Source organism: Eschrichtius robustus, chromosome 6, assembly GCF_028021215.1.
Source record: "Eschrichtius robustus isolate mEscRob2 chromosome 6, mEscRob2.pri, whole genome shotgun sequence".
NCBI lineage: Eukaryota > Metazoa > Chordata > Mammalia > Artiodactyla > Eschrichtiidae > Eschrichtius > Eschrichtius robustus.
The window spans coordinates 73,903,445-73,923,051 of record NC_090829.1 but is presented as its reverse complement, the minus strand read 5'-3'; the positions used below and the strand labels follow the sequence as shown (position 1 = coordinate 73,923,051).

General features: G+C 34.5%; 1 protein-coding gene across 12 annotated transcripts in view; it reads right to left on the bottom strand.

Annotated features, from left to right (window-relative positions):
* DLG1 (discs large MAGUK scaffold protein 1) overlaps positions 1-19,607 on the bottom strand; it is a 288,831-nt gene that overhangs the window by 19,042 nt on the left and 250,182 nt on the right. For all 12 annotated transcript variants that reach the window (XM_068546486.1, XM_068546482.1, XM_068546488.1 and 9 more), the window contains 4 exons: positions 16,080-16,121; positions 13,823-13,873; positions 12,833-12,934; positions 12,405-12,577 (listed from right to left, as the gene is read on the bottom strand). In XM_068546486.1, the coding sequence (XP_068402587.1) occupies positions 12,405-12,577; positions 12,833-12,934; positions 13,823-13,873; positions 16,080-16,121 (368 nt within the window). The remainder of the gene's footprint in view (positions 1-12,404; positions 12,578-12,832; positions 12,935-13,822; positions 13,874-16,079; positions 16,122-19,607) is intronic.

The window sequence follows — 19,607 nt, the reverse complement described above, 5'->3', positions numbered from 1 at the left end:
TTGGCCATTTTTATATTTTCCTTCGAGAAACGTCTTTTCAAGTCCTTTGTTCATTTAAAAATAGGGTTGTCTTTATTATCGTGATGAAAGAGTTCTTTACATATTCTAGATACAAATCTTTTATGAAATATATGATGTGAAAATATTTTCTCCTAGTATATGGCTTGTCTTTTTATTCACTTAACAGTGTTTTTTTTTTTCCCCCCCAAGAGCAGAAGTTTTAATCTTGATGAAGTCCAATTTACCATTTTTCTTCTTTTATGGATCGTGCTTTTGGTATATTATCTTAGGAATCATTGCCAAACCCAAAGTCATGAAGATTTTTCCTATGTTTATAGTTCTAGGATTCAGATTTAGGATCTATTTTGAGTTAATTTCTGTGTATGGTATGAGGTGTGGCTAGTCAATTGTTCCATCACCATTTGTTGAAAGAATATCCCTTTCTCCACTGAGTTGTCTTTGCACCTTTGACCACAGCTGTCCATATATACGTGGGTCCATTTAAGGATTCTCTAGTATGTTACACTGATCTACCTATCTTCATGCCAATATCTTTATGCACACCATCTTGATTAACTGTATTTTTATAAATTTCAAAATGAAGTAGTGTGAGTCCTTCAGCTTTGTTCTTTTTCAAAGTTGTTTTGGCTATTTTAGATCTTTTGCATTTCCATATGAACTTTAGTATTATTATCATGTCAATTTCTACAAAAAGAACTCCTGGGATTTTTGATTGGGGTTGTACTGAGCCTAAAGTGCAAGTGAACAAAACTGATATCTAAACAACACTGAGCCTTTCAATCCATGAGCATGGTGCATCTCTCCATTTATTTAGGTCTTCTTTAATTCTCTCAGCAATGCTTTGTAGTTTTTCGTGTACTGATCTGCAAATTTTTTTGGTCAGATTTATCTCTAAGTATTTAATATATTTTTAATGCTACTACAAATAATGTTTTTTAAAATTTCAATTTGGTCTAGTATATAGAAATACAATTGATTTTTGTATATTGATCAATACTGTATCCTTTGATCTTGCTAAGCTTATTTACTAGTTCTAGTAGCATTTTTTTTTTTTTTTTGTAGATTCTATCAGATTTTTTACATAGACAATCATGTTGTCTGCAATTAAGGACAATTCTACTTCTTCCTTTCCAATTTGGATGACTTTTATTTCTCTCTCTTGTCTTACTGCACTGGCTAGGACCTCTAGTACAATGCTGAAAACAAGTGGTGAGAGTGGGTATCCTTGACATGTTTCTGATTTTAGGGGGAAAACACTGAGCTTCTTTTATCATTAAGTATGATGATAGGTGTAGGATTTTTAGAATATTATTTATCAGTTTGAGAAAGTTCTTTTCTATTCCCAGTTTGTGGAGAGTTTAATCAAGAATGGATGTTGGGGGACTTCCCTGGTGGTGCAGTGGTTAAGAATCTGCCTGCCAATGCAGGGGACACAGGTTTGATCCCTGGTCCGGAAGATCCCATATGCTGTGAAGCAACTAAGCCTGTGCATCACAACTACTGAGCCTGCGCTCTAGAGCCCATGAGCCACAAATACTGAAGCCCGTGTGCCACCACTACTGAAGCCTGTGTGCTCTAGGGCCCGTGTGCTGCAACTACGGAGCCTGCCTGCTGCAACTACTGAAGCCCGCGTGCCTAGAGCCCGCTCTCCGCAACAAGAGAAGCCACCGCAGTGAGAAGCCTGTGCACCGCATTGAAGAGTAGCCCCCGCTTGCCGCAACTAGAGAAAGCCCGCGCACAGCAATGAACACCTAATGCAGCCAAAAAAAAAGGATGTTGGATTCTGTCAAAGCTTGTCCTAAACTATGGAGATAATAATGTGGTTTTCCTTTTTTAGTTTAATATAGTGAGGTAAGCTGACTGCTTTTCTCATGTTAAAATTTACCTTGAATTCACTGGATAAACCCTAACTTGGTGGTTATATTATCTTTTTTATATTGTTAGATCAAATTTGTAAAAATTTTGTTTAGAAATTCTGCATCTATGTTCACAGAAATTGGTCTGTAGTTTTTTTGGTAATGTGTAGTCAGGTTTTGAAATCTAGGTAATGCTGGACTCAGAATAAATTGGGAAGCACTCCCTCTTTTTAAATTTTATGGTAGAAAATGGGTATTATTTCTTCCTTAAGCGTTTGGTAAAATTTATTAGTGAAGCCATCTGGGCCTGGAGTTTTCTCTGTGGAAAGGTTTTTAAATACAAATCAATTTCTTTAACAGATGTAGGGCTATTCAAATTATCTATTTCTTCTTGAGCTTAAGTAGTTTATTCCTTTCAAGGAATTTATCCTTTTCATCTAAATTGTTGAACTCAGTGGTATAAAGTTGTTACTAATTTCTGACTTTTCTTTAAATATTTGTAGATTTTGTTATCCTCTCATTCCTGATTTTGGTAATTCGTGTCTTCTCTCCTTTTTTCTGACCAGTCTGGTTAAAGGTTTATCAATAACTTTGATCTTCTCAAAGGACAAGTTTTGGTTTCATCGATTTTATCTATTGCTTTTGTTTTCTTTTTTATTAGTTTCCTCTCTGATCTTCATTTTCTTCCTTCTGCTTACCACATAATTTCTGCTTTTATTTATATCATGTTCTTCCTTTATCTTTTTCTAGCACTTTACACTAGGGATTTGGTTTACTTATTCTCATTCATTTAAAAAAAATTATTTATTTATTTAATTTTATTTTTGGCTGCGTTGGGTCTTCATTGCTGCATGTGGGCTTTCTCTAGTTGTGGTGAGTGGGGGCTACTCTTTGTTGCGGCGCGGGGGCTTCTCATTGTGGTGGCTTCTCTTGTTGCAGAGCACGGGCTCTAGGCACGTAGACTTCAGTGGTTGCAGCGCGCAGGCTTGGCAGTAGTGGCGCATGGGCTTAGTTGTTCTGCAGCATCTGGGATCTTCCCCGACCAGAGCTCAAACCTGTATCCCCTGCATTGGCAGGAGGATTCTTAACCACTGCGCCACCACGGAAATCCCTATTCGCATTCAGTTTACTTTGGAAAAGTTTTTAAGGCTATAAATTTTCCTTTGATCACTGTTTTAAATGTATCCCATGTATTCTGATATGTACTATGTTCATTTTTAAGAAATTCTGTGATTTCATTTTGTATTTTCTCCTTCACTTAAGAGTTAAGAGGTGGCTTTAAATTTTCTAACTGGGAGAGAGACTGGCCAAGATGGCAGAGTAGAAAGACCCTGAGCTCACCTCCTCTCATGAGCACACCAAAATCACAACTACCTGCAGAACGACCATGTATGAAAAAGATCAGAACCTACCAGAAAAGATCTACAACTAAACACATAGAGAAGGAATGACAACAAGACAGGTAGGAGGGGTGTAGTTGTGATATAATCAAGTTGCATACCCCTGGATGGGTGACCCATAAACTGGAAAATAATTATATTACAGAGGTTCTTCCACAGGAATGAGAGTTCTGAGCCCCATGTTGGGCTCCCCAGCCTGGGGACCCTGCACCAGGAAGACAAGTCTCCACAGCATTCGGTTCTGAAGGCCAGTGGAGATCAATTTTGTGAGTCCCAAAGGACTGGGGGAAATAGAGACTTCACTATTAAAGGGTGCACACAAAATCTCACATGCACCAGCACCCAGGGCAAAAGCAGTAATCTGATGGGAGCCTGGGCTGACCTACCTGCTGGTCTTGGAGAATCTCCTGGAGAGGTGGGGTGGCTGCCACTCACCTTGGGGACACAGACACTGGTGGCAACTCACAGTGGGAGTTTTCTACCACATGGACACTGGTGTGGGTGGTCGTCATAGTGGGATCCTCCTTCTAGCTCATTAGTGCCAAGACCTGGCCCCACCCAACAGCCTGTAGGTGCCAGTGCTGTGATGCCTCAGGCCAAACAACTAACTGGGTGGGAATACATCTCCACCCATCAGCAGACAGGCTGCCTAAAGACTTCCTGAACGCACAGTCACCTCTAGACATGCCCCTGCCCAAGAGAGGGCCATGACCCAGCTACATCTACCAGTGGGCAGGCACCAGCTCTGCCTTCCAGGAAGCCTGAACTAGCCTCTAGACCAGCTTCACCCACCAGGGGGCAGACACCAGGTGCAAGAAAACCACAATCCTGCAGCCTGCGGACCCAGCCTGCCCACAGCAGGCCAACAGAAGCTTTGGGACTCCCTGGACACTGTAACCAACTGTGTGAGGAACCGCTCCGCCACCAGTGATCTGACACCAGCTCTGGGATCCCAGGGCCCTGCAGCCAGACTCCAGGACCTGGCTTTGCCTGCTAGTAGTCCGGCACTAACCCCAGGACCTGGCTTCACCCAACAGTGGGTGGACAACAGCCCCAGAGTCTTTTGGGCCCTAACTCTGCCCATCAGTGAGCTCGCATAAGCCCTGAGGCATCCTGGGGTTCTGCAGTCACCCACTGTGTGACCAGGCCATGCTAACCAACAGCCAGCAGCCTCTGCACAAGGCAGGGCCTGGTAACCAACCGGACTAGGGGCCAACCAAGCCTACCACACTACCCACATAGTCAGCCTCTCACAACAGAATGACCCCCCTTCATAGGGGGATCACCTAAAGCATATATCTTGGGTGACGAGATGGGAGTGTGCTGCTGGGACACATAGGGCATCTCTTACAGAAGGCCACTTGCCCAAGGTTGGGAAATGTAACTAACCTACCAGATACATAAAAATACAAATAGCAACTTAGATAAAATGAGGTGGCAGAGAAACATGTTCCAGACAAAGGAACAAGATAAAACCCCAGAAGAAGAACTAAGTGAAGTGGAGATAGGCAATCAACGCAAGAAAGAATTCAAGGTAATGATTGTAAAGATGATTAAAGAACTTGGGAGAAGAATGGATGCACAGAGTGAGCAGGTAGAAGTGTTTTGTTTTGTTTTGTTTTTTTTTTTTTGGCTGCACTGTGTGGCTTGTGGGATCTTAGTTCCTCGAGCAGGGATTGAACCTGTGCCCTCTGCAGTGGTGTGGAGTGCTAACCGCTGGACCATCTGGGTATTTCCAAATTAGAAGTTTTTAACAAAGAGTTAGAAAATATAAAGAACAACAAAACAGAGATGAAGAATACAATAACTAAAATGAAAAGTACACTAGAAGGAATCAATAGTAGACTAAGTGATACAGAAGAATGGATTAGTGAGCTGGAAGACAAAGTAGTGGAAATTACTGCCACTGAAGAGAAAAAAGAAAGAAGAATGAAAAGCAATGAGGACAGTTAAACAGACCTCTGGGACAACATCAAGCACATCAATATTTGCATTACATGGGTCCCAGAAGAAGAGAGAGAGAAAGGGGCTGAGAACATAAATGAAGACATAACAGCTGAAAACTTCCCTAACCTGGGAAAGGGAAGAGTCACCCAAGTCCAGGTAGTGCAGAGTCCCAAACAGAATTAATCCAAAGAGGAACATACCAAGACACATTGTAATTAAAATGACAAAAATTAAAGATAAATAGAAAATGTTAAAAGTAGCAAGGGAAAAACAACAAATAACATGCAAGGGAACACCCGTAAATTTCTGATTTTTCATCAGAAATTCTGCAGCCCAGAACGAAGTGGCATGATATATTTAAAGTGATGAAAGGGAAAAACCTACAACCAAGAATACTCTACCCAGCAAGGTTCTAATTTAGATTTGATGGAGATCAAAAGCTTTACAGACAAGCAAAAGCCAAGAGTTCAGCACCACCCGCAGTGGTTAAGAATCCGCCTGCCAATGCAGGGGACACGGGTTCGATCCATGGTCCACGAAGATCCCACATGCCGCGGAGCAAATAAGCCCGTGCGCCACAACTATTGAAGCCTGCCCGCCTAGAGCCCATGCTCCGCAACAAGAGACGCCACCGCAATGAGAAGCCCCTGCTCTGCAACTAAGCGGAACTAGAGGTAGCCCAGCAATGAAGACTCAATGCAGCCAAAAATAAATAAATAAATAAATAAATAAATAAATTAAAGTTAAAAAAAAGAGTTCAGCACCACCAAATCAGTTCTACAACTAATGTTAAAGGAAATTCTCTAGGTGGAAAAGAAAAGGCCACAACAAGAAACAAAATTACAAAATGAAAATACTCAACGGTAAAGGCAAATATACAGTAAAGGCAGTAGGAAGGTTAAAAGAGAAAAGTAGTAAAATCATCTACATCCACAATAAGCAGTTCAGGGTTATATAAAACAATCAGATATAAAATATGATAGCAAAAACAGTAATCGTGAGGGGAAGAGAGTACAAATGGCGGGTCTTTAAAATGCATTTGAAATGAAGAGATCAGCAACTTAAAACAATCATGTATACATACAGACTGCTATATAAAAGCCTCATGGTAAGCACAAACCAAAAATCTATAAGAGATATACACACAAAAAAGAAAAAAAGAATCCAAACATAACACTAAAGACAGTCATTAAATCACAAGAGAACAAAAGAAGGGAAAAAACGACATGCAAAAACAACTGCAAAGCAATTAACAAAATGGCAGTAAGAACATACATACTGATAATTATCTTAAATGTAAATGGACTAAATGCTGGAATCAAGGATACAAAAATAAGACTGGTGTATATGCTGCCTACAAGAGACTCACTTCAGATCTAAAGACACACACAGACTGAAAGTGAGGGGATGGAAAAAGGTATTCCGTGCAAATGGAAATTAAAAAAAAGCCAGAGTAGCAATACTTTTATCAGATAAAATAGACTTGAAAATAAAGACTGTGACAAGAGACAAAAAAGGACACTACATAATGATCAAGGGATAAATCCAAGAAAACATAACAACGGTAAATATATATGCACCCAACATAGGAACACCTAAATATATAAGGCAAATTTTAAGAACATAAAAGGAGAAATTGACAGTAACACAGTTATAGTAGGGGATTTTAACATCCCGCTTACACCATCGGGCAGATCATCCAGATGGAAAATCAATAAGGAAACACTAGCCTTAAATGACACAATAGACCAGATGGACTTAATTGATAAAGAGCATTACATCTGAAAGCAGCAGAATACATATTCTTTTCAAGTGCACATGGAACATTCTCCAGGACAGATCACATGCTAGGCCACAAAACAAGCCTTGGTAAATTTATGAAAACTGAAATCATATTAAGCATCTTTTCTGACCACAACGCTATGAGACTAGAAATCAACTACAAGAAAAAAAACTGCAAAAAACACAAATATGTGAAGGCTAAATAATAAGCTACTAAACCACCAATGGATCACTGAAGCAATCAATGAGCAAATAAAAATACCTAGAGACAAATGAAAACAAAAACATGATAATCCAAAAACTGTGGAACACAGCAAAAAGCAGTTCTAAGAGGGAAGTTTATAGAGATACAAGCTTACCTCAGGAAAAAAGAAAAATCTCAAATAAACAACCTAACCTTACATCTAAAGGAACTAGAGAAAGAAAAAAAACCCTCCAAGTTAGCAGAAGGAAAGAAATCATAAAGATCAGAGCAGAAATAAATGAAATAGAGATGAAGAAAACAACAGAAAAGATCAATGAAACTAAAAGCTGGTTCTTTGGAAAGATAAATAAAATTGATAAACCTATAGCCAGACTCATCAAAAAAAAAAAAAGAGAGGGGGTCCAAATCAATAAAATCAGAAATGAAAAAGAAGTTACAACTGACACCACAGAAATACAAAGGATCATAAGAGACTACTACAAACAACTATATGCCAATAAAATGGACAACGTAGAGGAAATAAACAGATTCTTAGAAAGGTACACTCTCCCAAGAGTGAAACAGCAAGAAATTGAAAATATGAGCAGACCCATTACCAGTAATTAAACTGTATTAGTAATTAAAAACCATCCAAAAAAAAAAAAAAAAAAAACCGTCCAACAAACAAAAGCCCAGGACCACATGGTTTCACAGGTGAATTCTACCAAACATTTAGAGAACAGTTAACACCTACCCTTCTCAAACTATTCCAAAAGATTGCAAAGGAAGGAATGCTTCTGAACTCATTCTATGAGGCTGGCATTACCCTGATACCAAAACCAGACAAAGATATCACAAGAAAAGAAAACTAGAGGTGAATTATCAATGATGAACATACATGCAAAAATCCTAAACAGAAATTTAGCAAACCATATCCAACAGTACATTAAAACGATCATACACCACCATCAACTGGGATTTATCCCAGATGCAAGGATTTTTCAGTATACACAAATCACTCAGTATGATACACCACATTAACAAACTGAAGAATAAAAACCATACTATCATCTCAATAGATGCAGAAACAGCTTTTGACAAAATTCAGCACCCATTATGATAAAACTCTCCAGAAATTGGGCACAGAAGGAACATACCTCAAGATAATAAAGTCCATTTACAATAAACCCACAGCTAACATGATACTCAAAGGTGAAAAGCTGAAGCATTTCCTCTAAGATCAGGAACAAGACAAGGATATCTACTCTTGCCACTTTTATTTAGTAATAGAAGTCCTAGCTACAACAACCAGACAAGAAAAAGAAATAAAATGAATCCAAATTGGAACTGAAGAAGTAAAACTGTCACTGTTTGCAGATGACATGATACTGTATACAAAGACTCCTAAACACATCACCAGAAAACTACTAGGGCTCATCAATAAATTTGGTATAAAGTTGCAGGATACAAAATTAACATATGGAAATGTGTTGCATTTCTATACACTAACAACAAACTATCAGAAAGAGAAATTAATGAAACAATCCCATTTACCACTGCATCAAAAAGAATAAAATATGTAGGAATAAACCTACCTGAGGAGATAAAAGACCTGTACTCAGAAAACTATAAAACACTGATGAAAGAAATTGAAGATGACACAAATACATGGAAAGATATATCATGTTCTTGGATTGGAAGAACTCATATTGCTAAAATGAGCATACTACCCAAGGTAATCTACCGATTCAATGCAATCCCTATCAAAATACCAATGGCATTTTTCACAGAACTAGAACAAATAAATTTAAAATTTTTATGGAAACACGAAAGACCCCAAATAGCCAAAACAATCTTGAGAAAGAAGAATGTATGTGTAGGAATCATGCTCCCTGACTTCAGACTATACTACAAAGCTACAGTCATCAAAACAGTATGGTACTGGCACAAAAACTGACACCAATGGAACAGGATAGAAAGCCCAGAAACAAACCCATGCACTAATGGTCAATTAATCTATGACAGGAGGCAAGAATAAACAATGGAGAAAAGACTTCTCTCTTCAGTAAGTGCTGCTGGGAACATTGGACAGCTACATGTAAAACAATTAAATTAGAACATTCTCTAACACTATATACAAAAGTTAACTCAAAATGGATTAAAGACCCAAATGCAAGACTGGATAGTATAAAACTCCTAGAGTAAAACATAGGCAGAACGCTTTTTGAAATAAATCACGGTAATATTTTTTTGGCTCTGTTGCCTAACACAAATGAAATAAAAGCAAAAATAAACAAATAGGACCTAATTAAACATAAAAGCTTTTGCACAGCAAAGGAAATCATTGACAAAATGAAAAGACAACGTACTGAATGGGAGCAGATATTTGCAAATAGCAGAACTGATAAGGGATTAATATACAACATATATACAGCTCATACAACTCAGCATCAAATAAACAAACAACCTGTTTAAACAATGGGCAGAAGAACTGAATAGACATTTTTCCCAAGAGGAAATGCAGATGGTCAGCAGGCACATGAAAAGGTGCTCAACATCATTAATCATCAGGGAAATGAAAATCAAACCACAGTGAGATACCACCTCACACCTGTCAGAATGGCTATCATCAGAGCACAAATAACAAATGTTGGCAAGGATGTGGAGAAAAAGGAACCCTTGTACACTGCTGGTGGGAATGTAAATTGGTGCAGTCACTGTGGAAAACAGTATGGAGGTTTCTCAAAAAACTAAAAATAGATCTACCATATGACCCAACAATTTCACTCCTGGGATATACCTGAAAAAACAAAAACACTAATTCAAAAAGATACATGCACCCCAATGTTCATACCAGCATCATTTACAATTGCCAAGATATGGAAGCAACCTAAGTGTCCATCAACAGATGAATGGATAAAGAAGATGTGGTATATATACATAATGGAATACTACTCAGACATAAGAAGAATGAAATTTTGCCATGTGCAGCAACATGGATGGATTTGGAGGGTATTATGCTAAGTGAAATAAGTCAGACTGAGAAAGACAAATACTGTATGACATTACTTATATGTGGAATCTAAAAACACAACAAACTAGTGAATATAAGAAAAAAGAAGCAGACTCGCAAATACAGAGAACAAACTAGTGGTTACCAGTGGGGAGAGGAAATGAGGCGTGGCAATATAGGGGTAGGGGACTTAGAGGTACAAACTATTATGTATAAAATAAGCTATAAGGATATTCTGTACAAAATGGGGAATATAGCCAATATTTTATAATAACTATAAATGGAGTACAACCTTTAAAAACTGTGAATCACTATATTGGACACCTCTAACATATACAATATTGTACATCAACTATATTTTAATATAAATAAATAATAAAAATTTTCCAGTTGGCCAGGCTTTCAGTTTTTGATTTTCTAATAATTTATAGCTTTACTGCATTGTGATCACAGTGTTATTTGGAATATTTCTACTTTGTGGCACCTCCTGATATTTTCTTCTCCGCAAGGTTTGCAGAAGAAATAGTTTGCTATGATAGGGTGTTACTTTTCTATTTATCAATAATCTGAAGTTTGGATATTATTTGTCAGGCTGAGGTGTGTTTTTTAAATTTTTAAAAAATTTAAAAGAAATACAATATTACAAGTAAAGCTAAAGCTACAATTTCCTTCCTTTTCTCCCAAAGGAAAACCACTGAATAGTGGCTACATATACACCTGAAGTAGATGTGTATCATTCCCATGCATTTTTTTTCCCGGTAAATATTTTTTTTTAAATTGAGGTATAGTTGATGTACAATATTATATAAGTTTCTGGTATACAACATAGTGATCACACTTTTTAAAGGTTATATTCTATTTATAATTATTCCCTGGGCTGTAGCATATATCCTCATAGCTTATTTGATACCCATGCATGTTTTTATGTTTATGAAAACATGAAATATGTATTAATGAACTACATTATGTTAAAGTTTATATGAATAGTGTCATCCTGTATATATCCTTTGCAACTTCATTCGTTCACCATTATAATTTTGAGATTTATTAATGTGGATACACCTAATTAGTGGATATTCTAGTTTATTCGCTCTAGCTTCTGTATCCTACTGCATGAGTAAATAACAGTTAATTATCCATTCCCCTTTGCTGAGTCCAATTCTTCACTACTATAAAGTGCTACTATGCACATCATTATACATAATCCTTACGTGTGAATCTCTACTTAGATACCAAGAAATAGAATTTCTGAGTCACAGGTTATGTACATTTATTTGGTATTGCCAAATCGTTCTCAAATGAAGTTCTACTAATTTTACCCCCATTAACAATATCTAATAAGATTTTCTATTTTCCCAAATTCTTGCCATCACTGAACATGTCCATTTTTTCGATTTTTATAACTAATCACAATTAACCAAACCTCTTATTAAAAAAAGGAGCACTTAAAGATGGAAAACTGAGATGTTGAATTACTGCTTTATGCTTTGTAGGTATTTCATGACTAAGTCTTAAACTACTATAGTTTTGAAAGTATAAAATAATTTGTTGATGTTTATTTTCTAGGCCCAAAGACTGATTTAAGTATAGCAGCACATCTGGAGTACACAGTTTTGGCTTTACCATAAAACTGCCTTAACCCCGTGTCAATAATATCATCAGATTGCTTTCAAAAAATCTGTTGCTGTTACAATGTTACTGAGTATTTTTCCACACTGTCTTTTATTAAATGACCATTCAGGAGAAATTTTTGCCTAGTGTCAGTACCAGGAGCAACTTACACTTATCTTGAACATCTGGTTCATTTTTATTGATGATCTTAGCTTCTTAATTATGCTACTTGTTGGAAATCTAGGGCTAAACACAAGGTCTATCTCTAGCAAATGTACAGGACCCCAAAATAATAACCTCCCCTCCTGCAGAGATTCATGTTATCATTTCTATTCTTATTTTCTTTGTTGATCTTCTTATTCTACTTTATCTTATATATATTTTTCTAAGTCACCTAAAAGTAAATATGTAGTTGAATAAATTCATAACATTGCTTAAAGTAATCAATGTTGCAACATGTATCTATATTTTTTCAAAAACATGAATTAAAAGTTTCTATCCATCATTCTTTCATCCTGTCAAAGGCATATCTGAAAAAAAAAAAGCATATCTGATTAGAAACTTTATCCTGGGATCACTTTGATGCTTACCTTTTCTGCTACTTCTCGCACAGACTGAACACTTGTTCCATACAGATGGTTGTTATACTGCCCAGCTTCAATGAATTTATGTTCCTGGATATCTTTTTCCATTTGCTCTCTTGAAGTCACAAAATGATAATCCCTTCCATCTACCTCATAATCTCGTTTTGGTCTAGTTGTATCTTTAATAGAAAAAAACTTGAGGAAGTATTTAATATTTAAAGGCACAACAAAACCATTTTCTACTTAAAGAATCGTTTTGTAAAGTTCACTACAAAAGAGATTGATTTAAATTTGAAAAGTGACAATAATATATGGAGGATGAATAACTGATAAAATAAGTATAAACCATTAAAAAATGGTACTGTTTACTCTGACCACACACAGTGACAAAATGTTAAGAACAATAATTAAGAATTTTTATGTGGGTTACTCACGAGGAACACATGATCCAAATTTGTCAGGAAATTCTGAGATCAAGTCATCATTTATCCTGTCTTTCATAGGTCCCAATATGATCACTGGTCGAGTATAATTAACTATAAAAATATACTGCATGTTAAAAGAAATAAACACTCAACAAACATCTGTGTATTTTACTTCACTAGAAAACAAAAGTATCCTTAACTGTTATGAAGAATTTCTTTTTCATTCTTTCTCCACCAATGATGCCTAACTTGATAGTTTACAAACCTTTATTAAAATCTTACACTTCAGTCAATCTCCTGTTGGAAGTCATACACTTAGATAATTCAACCAAGTTAAATTCAGCACTTTAGCAGATAATGTTTCTATACATTGCTAACATCATCTCACTACAAATGAGAAAACACAGTACAGTGTTTTACTGATCCCTTTTCAAGTAGAAACTGTAGGGAAGCAGATCAAAGAAGGGCAAAAAAGAAACTGGGTATAATCAGAGTAGTCATCGAGAAAGATGATCTAATATAAGTGTATACGCTGGACTGTAAGGGACCATGTTGGAAGCAGGGAGATTGGTAGTGAAAATCAGACTTAACATTGTGGTAGGAGGGATGAAAGGAGGTTATAAATAAGAAAGATATGATAAGAATAAATAGGGCCTAGAAACTGACTAGATAAGGGAGATGAGGAACAGAAAGATCAAAGATAATTACAAGATTTTGAACAAGGATAGTGATACTATTATGAACACTGGAAAGAAGCTGCTTAGGAAATAAAACACCAATATAAAATAGCCAATATAAAATGATTAGATTTTAATAATCTATGGGCTAAACCATGTTTCATAAAATACATACAGTAAATTTCTATATATATATACATGTATAGTAAGAAAAAAGGCTAAAATTCTAATAAAACTTTTTTTAAGGTATGAGTTGAGTTAGACCTATTTTCCAAATTACGTTTTTCGGTAAGATTGTAAAACATCAACAGGCTTCACAAACCTTCTTGTTGATTCACTGGCTCATAAGATAAGACATATTCTTCTTGACCACCTATTAGAAAGTTAAAATACAGATGAGAAAATCTATAAAGAAAACTATACTAATTTAATTCTTTACTATAACATATAAATTACTAGAACTTTCTCGAGAAAAGTAGCAAAGATGTAAAATAAAGGGTACTTTATAAATTAATTATGGCAAGATTTAGGAAAAAAAGTGATAAATTATAAAGTTTGGTATGTGTAAAAACAAAATATAAATGTCCTAGTTAATAACTACCTCTCTGTTATTCTGGGCTTTACAGATTATCATTAGACCGAATTAAAATCTTCACTTGGGATGTCAAGTATAAGCTATTAATTTTTTATTTAGAATCTAAGAGCTATTAAATAGTTCTTTAAAAATTAATACTTTAATGAGCAGTTCTACATATATGCATATTAGGTAATTTTGTTATTAATATGCTGCTTTTTTTGGTCCTACCAGGTATAACATTTAACATAGCACATACATTTTTATAATTACAACTATTTTCTAACCAAAAGATTTTAATGCAAAGGTAAAACTAGTGTCACTATTTCATTGATGAAAAAAATTCATTGATCATTATAATAATTCATTTATTCAATTTTTAAAAAATAACATTTTGAGTTAAAAAAATTTTTAGATAAAATTAAATCCTTTCCTTTCAGCAAAATGAATCACATAGATAGTAAAGGAGAAAAAATATATTTTGCTTTGATCTTAAAAGCACTTCAGAAGTTAAATTCTCTAGGATTAACTTAAAAGATTAGAGCTTATGAATATCCTAAATAGAAAAGTCTACGAATTATATCTCGACTCAATGAAAATAACTAAAAGAGTTAAAAATTTCAGGAGTTCTTAGCACACACATACACACACACACACACACACACACACGTGTAGAAAACAAACAAGGAAGAGCTGTTAAATTTAAGTGGTTCAATGAAATCCATCAATATTGCAGAATGTATTTGAAAATTTTCTTCTTGATTATTATGATTCTATAACAATCTTTTCACTAAATTTGTCATTGGTTTATATTACATGTATGCAGCTGTAAATCTTTTAAATTCATATACCAACATAAATATTCTTTCCTGCTTTAAAGTGTATTTTGTTGTTTTAAAATTTATAATACATAAAAATATATTTACAAGCTGCTTTTTTAAGTACTGTATGTAAAACATGTTTTACATGTTATCAGAAACATGCAATTTGAATATTCCACACCTAATAATTCATGCAAATGGTGAGACAGACAGTATATACTTTCATTACCTCTTTTTAGTCTAGAAAGCTACTCAACTACTCTCTGGTGAGTTCTGACTGTAAGTTAATAAAATGCTAAAATACGAGAAATCACATTCCCATACCAAAAAAGAAAATCGTTAAATAACTATTATGCAGGAAAAATAACAACCAATCAAATGAATGAGGGTTAAAAGTATATACTGTCAACATGAAAAATATTAGAGACTGATATTAACAGGATGGACCTTTTGAGCAGCCATACTCATCTGTAATCAAGATTACTTTCATATTAGACAGCAGTAAAAAAAAAAAAGTTAGAAAAGCAATTTTAATTTTTAAAGTGCTACAACTGATAATATTCATGTACTCTCCCCTCCTCCCATGCCCAAATGTTTAAAAAGTTCACACGCTTATATAGGTCCCTTAATAATATAATACCAAGACAGTAACATAAGAACCAAAAAGGAAATCCATATTACTGTTTGAGCAACTGTTGAAAATTTTCCCTTAGTCATTTCTTATGTTCACCAAAAGTTGGCGATAAATAGTATCTTGACCCACACCAGTATTGGTGACACAGAATAAAAAAGGAAATAAAGCTAATTATAATTTAGCATTACCGAAAAATATTTTAATGATTAGTTAGAAACAGAATTACTAAATAAAATGGCAAAACACAAGTTTACTACTCATTTAACTAGATATTTACTTCTTATAAAAGATACAAACACACATACACATACTGTGTACACGAATAGCATTTTTGTAAAATGAACTTTTGTATTTTATGAAAACTTTGGAAATTAACTTCTGTACATAGAGTGTGATTTTATTTATCAAGTAAAGAATTTTACTTGGCTCTCCCTGATTTTAAAATATTAAGCACCTAATTTTCAGTTTTCAGAATACATCACTAAGGGAAAAAAACCCAAAGGATATATTACTTGAGATAACAAAAGAACAAACAACTTAAAACACTTACGGTAACTACTTTCGCTATCACTGGCATTAGAAGTTACATGTTCTGAAATTGCAGGACAATGGAAAAAATAAAGAAAACACAGTGTCATGAGTTTAAAAAAAGCAAATTATCAAAATAAACACAAGGCGACTTAACAAAATGTCGAGATATAAACCACAGATACCCAAAGAGTCTTTAAAAACATTTCTGATTTTCTTTGAAAAGTTTAATTATTTCAAATAAATGAATATGAATTAGCAAGGAAAAAAAATCTGCAATCAAGGAAAATGTCTCATTTTCTGTTCAACAGTTTATGAACAAAATCTTATTACGAATAGATTATAACAGAATATAACAAAGTAGAATATAACAAAGTGCTCCTACATCAGTCCAACTGTCGACATAAAAACCCCAAAGAGAAAATGTCATTGACACCATTTAATTTAGGTTATGATACAGTAATGACTAACAAAGGAGACAAGTTATATGTGAGCAAACAGATGCCCATTTCAGTGAAGTGATATCTTAAAAAATAAATAAATGATCTTGCTTTTAGTTCAGCTTCTTTCTTGTTCCTGAAGAGAAATGAAAATTCATGTCTGAGATCATACAGATAAAGCATTTTGGATATCATAGATTCAGATGCCTCAAAAAAAAAGTCAAATGGAACGGAATTCTAGAAGGTGGGATTGTATTTTCAAGTAGACTAACTATTTGAGAAACTCTGCTTTGACAAAACTGACAATGGCTACTTTGCAAAACAAAAAGGATAAAGTAAACACACCCATCTCCTGCCTGGCCCCTTCTTCAAAGTGACCCCCATTTCATAACTTGACTGTTCAGTAAACAGCCAGCACTTTTTTCATGTAAATGTAATCTCTTGCGTTCTCTCAACACGTGTCTCCTTTGAATAAAAAAAGGTACTTTTATCTATAAAAACTAAAAAACAAAATTTTCCATGGGAGAGAGGTAAATCTAAATTTCTTATGTCAGGCAAAGGAAAAAAAAATTAACGGAAAAGGGAAAAGCTTGAGGAGAGATATCTGCTGTACCATACCACCCACAGTCTCCTAAAATCAAGTAGCACTACTGAAAAGTTTAGAGAATGGTAGAACTTAATGGTAGTACAGTTCTTGAATAACTGTCATAGTGAAAAGTAAGTCTGCTATTCTAACCTACAAAGACAAGATACAACTTTCTTAATCATTATTATGTATATTTTAAATGAAGGAAGAACATTAAAAATTACAAGACTGAATAATGTATGATAGCACATATAAAATGGTGGTTTTCTAAAGTTTATATTTAAAAATTTCTTCCCATGTTATCACACAGATGTCAAAACAATCATTTTAAATTGTTGTATAATGTTTTATTGGACTGTTACATCATGATTTACCTTACTACTTAACTTAGATATTTTAGTTTGCTTTAAATTGTTTTCCACAAACATCAACAATTATGAACGTCTTCATTTATATGGCTTTCACCTTTTGTCCTATTTCCTTAAAATTCATTCCCAGAAGTAGGAATGCCACATAGAAAAAAAAATTTCTTAAATTTATACTAGGATTGGTATTACACTGTGCAATCTCTAATATACAAAAGAAAGAAATGTTAGTTATTGCACTTGAGTGAGTGGAGGGGAAAGTGGGAGTACGGAAGAAACAAAATTAATCATGATTCGACAATTAGAGAAGTTGGATAAATGAATACTTGTGGGGTTTATTTTATTATTCCTCTACTATTGAATATGTCTGACATGTTATACATGTATAAAAAACTGAAGTTACTACAATCTCTTTTCTGGGAATTTCCCCTACTCATCTTGAGTTCTCTAAGATTACCAATAGCTATGAAGCAGTCAAATTCTTCAAGTTCTTTCAAGTATCCTTTAAGTAACTCCTCTATAATAAACTCTTGCTACTTAAAGTATTGTCCTCGGAATGGCATCATTATCATTGCTTGGGAGCTTGTTAGAAAGTTAAAATGCTTTTTTCCTGATAATTAAAAATAATCTTTTTCAAGGCATGTCATCAAAGAAGATATTTAAATAGCCAATAAGTATAAAAAAGTGTTCAAGCTTATTATCGGGGAAACGCAAATTAAAGCCACAACAGATATCTCTACCATCCACCAGAATGACCAAAATGAAAAAACAAAAACAAAACAGGTATGCCAAGAGTAGAGAAAGATATGTAGCAACTGGAACTCACATACTACTTGGGGGTGGGGGTGGGGTAAACTGGTATAACCACTTTGGAAAACTACTTGGCACTATCTACTAATACCTAACATATTATATATCTGTGACCTAGCAATTCATTTCCTAGGTATTTTCTCAACATAAAAGGCATATATGCATACTAAAAGATATGTATAAAAATGTTCAAAGCAACACTATTCAAAAATAGCCCTAAATATATATGTTTATTTACAAATCTGAGACAATATATGTACAGTTTCATAGTTTACTTTTTTCATTTATATTGTGAGCATTTTCCACGCCATTATGTTTTAATATGATTTTCAATGGCTATAAAATATTATACTATATAGTAAGTCATACTTCATTAACCACTTCCCAACTGTAAGGCATTTTAGGATTATTTCAATTTTGGGGGTGCTGTACTTTCTAAATAATATTAAACAAAACATCCTGATATATAAACCTTTGTTTCCACCTCTGATTACATCCTTAGGATAAATTCCTTGAAAAAGAATTAGTAGATCAGAAGATATGCTTTTCCAAAAAGGCTGTACCAATCTACACTCCCAGTAGTAATATGTTAAAAGTAGTCATTCCACAGAACTATCTCTATCACTGGATTCTGCTTTAAAAGAAAAGTCTGCTAAGGTGATGGGTAAAACATATCATTTTGTTTATTGATTATTAGGGCTGTTAAAGATTTCTTATATGCTTATTTCATTTGCTTATCTTTTGAGCATTCTTCTTATATCCTTTGTCCAGTTTTCTAACAGGGAGTGTTTGTTTCTTATTGATCTGTTAGAAATTTATGTGCAAGAATATTATCCTTTTGACATAGATAGTATAATCAGATTCTTAAAATTTTAATTTTTGTTTATATGTTTGCTGATCACAACCATTTCAAATCTCTCTGACCAAGTCTCACCTTTCTAGTCAAACATTTCTTCCTGAGACTATATCATGTGTTTTCTCTTTGCTCTCCCTAAATACGACACATCCTCAGTCTTAAAAAATACTACTACCCTTACACTTATTCTTAACACAAATGAAAATAAGTCTGGTTTTGGCATCTTAAGAGCTCTGTACCAATCTACTTAAATAAGTCTTTAAAATAGAAAAAGAAGAGATGTAATAGGAAACCTATGTGCCTAACTGTATAAGTTTCTGAGGTGTTCTACAAAGTGGAAAGCTATAAAAATAAACTGCATACAAAAGACAGGTACAAACCTTGTCTGAAACTGTATACCATAATTTCATTTCTGAGCACCTTATATAACTGCTCCTGAACTACACTTACTTTTAGTCTCTTTTAAAGGAAACTTACCCACTTTTTTCCTCTT